The 7,718-nt window shown below is 51.6% G+C and overlaps 1 protein-coding gene across 1 annotated transcript in view; it reads left to right on the top strand.

The window, feature by feature from the left end:
* The window catches only part of LOC103775487 (acetyl-CoA carboxylase-like), a gene marked incomplete at both ends in the record, with an annotated part of 29,235 nt that extends 21,587 nt beyond the window's left edge, over positions 1–7,648 (top strand). Inside the window, 3 exons of the mRNA XM_008942946.1 lie at positions 3,038–3,192; positions 3,903–4,073; positions 7,582–7,648. Coding sequence (XP_008941194.1) covers positions 3,038–3,192; positions 3,903–4,073; positions 7,582–7,648 — 393 coding nt within the window. The remainder of the gene's footprint in view (positions 1–3,037; positions 3,193–3,902; positions 4,074–7,581) is intronic.
* Positions 7,649–7,718: the final 70 nt, after the last annotated feature.

Genomic DNA, 7,718 nt, shown 5'->3' with positions numbered 1-7,718 from the left:
GATCATGCCAGTGCTGCCATCACACCAGCACTATATATAGATACAAGTGTACTTGGAGACTGCAGAGCAAACTGCAGCCCAAGATAAATGTGACATTTTATGGCACTTCCAAGTGCTGCCTTGGAAAGTGTCCTGTGCTGCCTGCCAAGTTGGGAAGGTCACACATGTTCTTTCTTCCTTGAAACTGTCACCTGCTCTTACCTGTGTGCCCAAACCCGCTCCGCTTCGTGTTCACCTGGTAACGTGCCCATCTCAGAGTGCTGCTTCTTTTGTTCCTCTATTGATTGGTAGCCAATCCATACCTAGAGGTCTATAATGTTCCTATGATTTAAACTTTAACAGTTTCATTAACTGTCAAGTACCTTTAGAGCAAAGGAATCCCATATTTTAACTCCCCTCTCCTTGCCGCTGTAAGATTTGTGGAAGGAGACTTCTTTTTCTGAGAAATAAATAAATAAAGCCCCAGCTTTCTGAAAAACCCTGAGGCCTCAAGATCTGACTAGGAAAGAAAGAAAACCATTCCAAGATATTTAATTGTACAGGGGGCTTACAGGATTGATCGAGAGCTTAGCTTTTTACAATAGTCCAGTGAATAAGAAATGCTCCTGACAAACGATCGATGATGGGATAATCACTCTTTATCCCCCCTCCTCATTGTTACCTTCTTTCTTCCAGGAGAACAGGGTTCAGAAGTCAAAAATCTTTATAGACGCTGCTTTTAAATTAAGCAGAAAATAGACATTGACATATTTGTTAATCTCACCTAAATCATTACTGGGCCTGGCTGGTTTGACTGTACACCGTGAGCGTGGCAGAGAGGCCAGAATACATCAGTGTTACTGGCTTAAGTGCACACACTTAAAACAGGGAGGTGTAGGAGCCTGGGAGTTTAACATGGATAAATACATATAATTTTTTATTCTGAAGGTTGTAAGAGTAGCTTCTCTTAATTAAAACCTTCTTACTAGCGCTTGAAAGGTTAGGTAACATTTATATTGGTAGGCACATAAAAACATCCCATCCTTTCAAGGCATCATTGTATGGTTGGCCTGTGGCTTGGAAATGGGGCTGTGTGTTCCAACCTGTCCTCACTCCACTGTGGTACCTTCCCCAGGGTTCTGCCTCAGCTTCCAGCAGTCCCGTGGTTTAGCAGCTTCTGAGAACAGATTAATAGCTGATCTTCGTGCCTCTGATGGACTTTGCTTGCATGAGTTTGCCTGCTGACTTTCTGCGGGCTCATTCATACTTCTGGCACCCAGAATTTAATCTCTCCTTGTTGGGAGGGACTTGGCTTGCTCTGGCAATCTCCTGCTGTGATCCCAGAGCCTGCTGTTGGTCAGGCTGAACGGTGGGTGCGGAGCTGCTGAGGACCCCCGTGACTCTGCTCTGCTCCTGCCTCTGCCCAGCCACAGCCTTCTGCCCAGCAGCGTGGCAGTTTAACAATAGGTGTTGATGTAATGGTAGATGTTGCATTTAATCCCATTGACATTCCTTCCAAAACGATAAAGATTAAAACCAAAAAAAAGCTCAGTGGTGTTCAGCCAGCATGAAATGCAGCCGTGGTGCTCGGGGTACAAGATAACAAGGACAGGAGCCTTGTCCTCCAGCTGAGTCCTGCCACCAGCTTTTGTTCCAGGTTCTCCAGTTGACTTCTTGTACTAGGAGCAGGACAGCTCTTTGTTTGAAACCTCCTCTTTGTTTGCTCTCTGTACACTGAGGACACAGTCGTGCTTCCCTGTCCCTCCCTGTCTGGGCACATGGGTGGTTAGATTAACATTTGAATGGAAGGTGTCTTCTGACAGTCCAATGCTACAACCCACCAGTGCTTGGAGCAAGACTCACCCATGACCCAGCTTCAGATTGCCAACGACCTTGGCTTTAAAAGGGGAGGTGGGATGGGAGGCAGCTGCCTCTGAGGCTGTGAACTTGGAACCAGAGCTGCTGATGTGGGTGGGAGGTTAAAAAACGGCACAATTCAGCAGCGTATCTAGGACCGCGTAACTCGGCTAGCTCAGGTTGCAAGCTTTGCTTAAATTGAACTAAGATTGGCTCTAAGTACTCTGCCTCTGCACAAGGACTTCTTGCCCATGTGTTGGTGAGGGAGTGCAGGAGAAGCACCAGCCTGCTTCTGGGCCAGCCTTGGCCTGGTGTGAGTGACTGCAGGTTCTGCAGAGCTGCACTGTGCTGATGCTCCCTGCCCGTTCCAGGGAGGAGAGGGGAGTGACACGTGTGGGTTGACAAAGGGGCAGCTGTGGGAGCAGCACCTTGTTCTCCTGCAGACACCAGCAGGAGCTGCAGCTGCCTCCAGAGCATGATGCATTCCCTCTTGCCTGGCTTAGTCTGGGTCAGGCAATTCCAAAACGAATCAGAAACTGTTTAACGGGTGGTTTTGTTTTAATCCAAGCTAATTTTGTTCAAGCTGAACACTTTAAAATAAATTAAAAATTATTAACTCCACAGGACATTATCTTCTTGAACAGTTTTATTCTTGTCCATTAAGTTAGTCCGTGATGGAGACCAGAGTGTGCCCACCACTGGTCACTGCATGGGAGCACTTTGGGTGTCTCCAGCATAACTTGTGTTTTCCTTAACGAGGCAGAGGCTCTAACAGCTACCAGCCTGCAGGAAAACTTCAAATTGTGTAGGTGGTTTTACGTTGTCTGTGTTTCTTGCTAAATGAACTACGTGTTGGGACATTATTCTTTTTTAGGAGTAAGTCCAGTAAATGTCACTGTATTGATGGCTCAGCTCGTTGGCATTTAAATGGAATCGAGTTTCCATGGTGAAAACTCCTTCGAAGCTCTTGCCTGCCTATCAGTGGCAGGAAATCTGGGCTGGAACACTTCCCTGTGACTCCAGGCTCTGCTTGGCATTGCTGGGAGCTGATGGTCTGGAGTTAGTCCCAGCCAAAAGCAGCCTGGGGTTCACCTGTCTGCAGGAAGAGAGGAAACTCCATCCTCCCCCTCATCCACCCCGAGCAGCAGTCCTTTGTACACCCTGCCAGAGGTCTCTGACGCGTGGCTGTGCCTGGTTGCAGGTACCCCTGAGCTGAGCCCTGCTGACAGAAAAGAGCTGGAGACCAAGCTGAAGGAGAGGGAGGAGTTCCTCATTCCCATCTACCAGCAGGTGGCCATGCAGTTCGCCGACCTGCACGACACGCCGGGCCGGATGCAGGAGAAGGGGGTCATAACTGTGAGTCTGGGGGAGCTGCCCTGGGGGACCTCATGGGGGGCTTGAACCTGGGCAGTGACAGTCTCCAGTCTGCACATACACCTCTGCCCTGGTGGCTTTTGGTACAGGAGCAAACCCTCCCCACTCGCCAGCTCCTTCCTTGGCCCCAGAACACAAGCACATCGTGTTTTCTGGCAGCCCCTTCACCTGATCCATGCCCATTTGAGACCCCCCATTTTCTGGGCTTCACTGGTAGCTCATTAGTGATTGCATGGCAGTGCCCACAGAGCATGCTGCAGCTGGCAGGAGGGGAAGGCAGGGGAGGGAGGGTGGTGAGCCTGTGCCCGTGGGGGCCCTCGGCGGTGGCAGCTGGCAGGGATGGTGTAGCTGAAGGCCAGCTGCCAGGGCAGGGTTTGAACCCTGGCAGAGGAGATTCTCCTAGTTCCCTCTCCCCATGGATCTGAGTGTCCTGGGCTGTGCTGCTCACCTTTTTGTAGAAGGGAGCAGTCTTCTGAGAGACAAAGGAGGCTGGATGCAGCTTCTGGTGAGCGAATGGTGTGACAGCATGGAAGTCTTCAAAGTACAGACATGGGAATCTTTCCATTTCTCTGTGCAAGTGGTAGAACTGAGAGTGTAAGCCCTTTTTTGTCAAAGGGATTAAGGCACTAATATTTCTCCACATAACTGTTATCCCTCACTCATTTATCCCTCACCACTTATGTCTTGGGCAGGACATTCTAGACTGGAAAACTTCCCGTACCTTCTTCTACTGGAGGCTAAGACGCCTTCTTCTGGAAGATGTGGTAAAAAAGAAGATCCATGATGCCAACCCAGAGCTGACTGATGGGCAGATCCAGGCTATGCTGAGGCGCTGGTTTGTGGAAGTTGAAGGGACAGTGAAGGTAAGTGAGAAAGCAGTTCCCCCAAGGCACTGGTCTGCCTTGGCCTTCAGTTCTCTCCCAGGTGGAGTTTGATCTCTGTTTTTTTAAATGTAACGTCCACAAACATCTTAGGTGATGAAAGAGACCTCTTCCAGGTCACAAATTGTTTTATGAGGACACTGTTTGTAGCAGGCCAGAAAAGCAAACTAGTATTTTTTCCCAAGCACGTGGCACCCCTGTTGGGGGTCTCCACACAGCTCACCAAGGCGCCGCGTGCCGCAGAGCCGGCAGGGCAGCGTGTGGGAAGAGGTTTGCTCAGGGGAGCTGCTCTCTGGCCAAGCTGGCAGCAGGAGCCCCAGGAGTTGGGACACGTGCTCAGTACACCAGCCCTGAGTGTCTCCAGCTCCTTGTTCCTGTGCCCTGCAGAGTGCTTGGGGTGCCAGGGGCTGTGCCAGGGGAGCTGTCCCAGCTGGGCAGGCCTGGGGCATCCTCTGTGATGTGAAAGCAGGACTTGGATTTTATTTGTCATTATTCTTTCTTACTGAATAATATCCTCAGTCCGGCTCTGTGACACTGAGAGGGGTGTGGAGATGCACTGCCTGGATCCAGATGTTTCATCTGGCAGATGTGCAGGCAGCCACCTTGCCTGTCCTGCTTGCAGAGCAGCCCGTGGCCACACCGTCCCCGTGTCCCCCGGGCTGTCCTCACCTTCCATAGCCCAGGAAGTTGGAGATGGTGGGGACAGGTCACAAGTGCCACTGCAGGGACCCAGATCAGCTCTGGTGCCAGGGCTGGGCTGGGGGGTGGCCCCAGCCTCAGCTGGCAGCGTGTGGAGGATTTCTCTTCTCATGGTGCTTGGCCTGGGAAGCTGGCTGTGTCTGCAGAGCAATCTCTGGAGCTGCTCTTGGGTTGTTTTTGTCACAGTCCTCCAATCTGAGTTCTTGATTTTATTTTAATTTTTTTTTTTTTTCATTATTGTATTCTATTTTTAAAGTCACAAACACTCAGGGGTTCCAGAAAAGGGGGAGAAGTGTTCTCTGGAGGGCAGCAGGCTTTCCAAGGTAGTGTCTGAGCGTCTTTAAAAGCGGGCATCTCGTTAGCTAATACATTACACCAATCAAGGAGAGTTATCTTAAGCCACAATTAATCTGCTCCCTGGCATATGTTGATAGGAAAGCATCATGCTGTTTCTTAATTAAAAGCAAACGGATTAAAAATGATTAATAAGAGTATTAAATATTCTCCTAAACTAAAAGCTTTGGGATTCTTGGGTAAATCTAGCTTTACACAGGTCTGCAACCGTAAGGCAGCTTCTTGGGCTTTTTTTTTTCCTCCCCTTCCCTGAAATCTTCCTAAGTGCCCTACTTTGTATGCAGGGAGCATGTCTGGCATGTCTAGGGGCAGAAGCAGGGAGCAAAACCTAACGAGTTTAAAATAATAAGAAGAAAAAAAACAATGAAATAAGCAAAATCTTGAGGTTGAAATGACATCACTGATTTAGGACAATCATATACATTATGTTCAACAAAAAAAAAAAATCCTGGTTCCTTATTACAGTGTGTGGAGGCAGGAGCAGTGCTGGGGGCTGGAACAGGGTTTGCACTTGGGGTTTCCTCACAGCAGTGCTGGCTGCACCCCTGGGGGTATCAGCACCTTAGAATCACAGCACTGTGCTGGCTGGGAGAGACCTTTAAGCTCATCCAGTCCAACCATCCCCCAGCCCTGCCAGGTCCCCACTGCCCCGTGTCCCTCACCCCACATCTCCACAGCTTGGAAACCCCTCCAGGGGTGGGGACTCCACCACTGCCCTGGGCAGCCTGGCACAGCCCTGGGCAACCCTCAAGGGGAAGAAATTGTTCCTCAGGGCCAACCTCAACCTCCCCTGGGGCAACGTGAGGCCGTTTCCTCTTGTCCTGTCCCTTGTGCCTTGGGAGCAGAGCCCGACCCCCCCCTGGCTCCAGGCTCCTGTCAGGAGCTGTGCAGAGCCAGAAGGTCTCCCCTGAGCCTCCTTTGCTCCAGGCTCAGCACCCCCAGCTCCCTCAGCTGCTCCTCACAACACTTTGGCTCTAGACCCTTCCCTAGCTCCGTTGCCCTTCTCTGGACCCACTCCAGCCCCTCAAGGTCCTTCTGGGAGTGAGGGACCCAAAACTGACCCCAGGATTTGAGGTGAGGCCTCCCCAGTGCCCAGTCCAGAGGGGATGATCCCTGCCCTGGTCCTGCTGGCCACACTAGTGCTGGTACAAGCCAGGATGCTGGTGGCCACCTGAGCACACTCTGTCAACATGGGGAAGCTGCACAGCTTCTGAGAGTCCCAGGGAAGAGGGAAACGACTTCTTGGAGTTTGGAAACTGATAGTTAAATAGCTGAATGAGGACAGAGGCTCACGGGAGCGAGCGCTGCCTCAGTGCTCCTCTCTGGGGATGGCAGGGTGGGGAAAAGCTGTTTGGTGAAGGTCTGAGGGGAGAGCTGGGCCCTCAGAGGGCTGGAGGAGCCACGGTGTGCAGCGAAGGAGAGCCCACGTGGGGGAGGTCTGCTGCCTTCACTGCTCCTGCTCCAAGGGTTTGCCCACCCCCCTGCCAGGCTTCACCTTTGGGTGCAAACATCCACCACGAGCTTCCACCTCCTGCTCCCCAGCAGCCCCCGAGATCACCCTGCTCCCAGTCTGGCCCCTGAGGCAGCCCAGGGAGGGGTGGTGGCTGCGGGTGGGACCTGGTGGCCTCTGAAGGTCCCTCCCAGCCCCTCTGGCTCTGGGTGGGGTTCCTGGCTGCTGGGCCCACACCCCCACCAGGATCTCATCCCTTAACACACCGAGCTCATTGTCATTCTGACTTTGACTTCGTTAGTGATAAGGGAGAAGGATAGTGCACCTTTAAATGACGAGCTTTGTGTTTAATTACCCAAATAAAATGACATAAATATGAATGAGTGCTAATGGTGGTACTTGCTTTTCCGGAAACCATTAACAAAACGATTCTTAAATGATTTGTAAAGAAAATGAGAGGAGAAGAGAGGAGGGAGAAGGCTATTAGGCGTCTAGCACACTCCTGAATTATTATGTAGTCAACTACCTAGCAAATATCAGGTGAAATGATCTTGCAAAATTAAGCCCGGGGTTTGCTGCTCAGGCTGTGGGGGGCCGTGGGCACCCCGAGCTCCCTGCGAGCACACACCCTCTGAGGGGCTGGAGCTGCAGCCCTGTGACACCAGCACCCCCTGGGAGGAGCCCCCTCAGCATCATCTGCCACCCCCTCACCTCGGGGCTGGTCCCGTGTCACCAGAAGTTGGGCTTGTGATCACAGAAGGAAGCTGGGATTGTAGCTGGGACTACAAACCCCTGTTCATGGAAGGAGATGCAGGAGGAATATCTTTGGCCTTTTGTTGTGTTTATGAAAGTCACACGTGGTGGGAGAGCCACAGAGGGCTCCCAGCCTGGGGTCTGTAACTGGCAGTTAAATTTTGGGAATGTGTGTGAGGAGCAAGAGCCTGCACAGCCCTGGGGCAGCAGGTGACCCGTGTGGTCTGTTCACAGGCCTACCTGTGGGACAGTAACAAGGACCTGGTGGAGTGGCTGGAGAAGCAGCTGACGGAGGAGGAAGGTGTCCGCTCAGTGGTGGAGGAGAACATCAAATACATCTCGAGGGACTACATCCTGAAACAGATCCGGAG

Source organism: Merops nubicus, unplaced genomic scaffold (genome assembly GCF_000691845.1).
Source record: "Merops nubicus isolate BGI_N331 unplaced genomic scaffold, ASM69184v1 scaffold5356, whole genome shotgun sequence".
NCBI classification, from domain to species: domain Eukaryota; kingdom Metazoa; phylum Chordata; class Aves; order Coraciiformes; family Meropidae; genus Merops; species Merops nubicus.
Note: the sequence above shows the minus strand (reverse complement) of the source record. Positions and strands in the feature narration are given on the sequence as shown.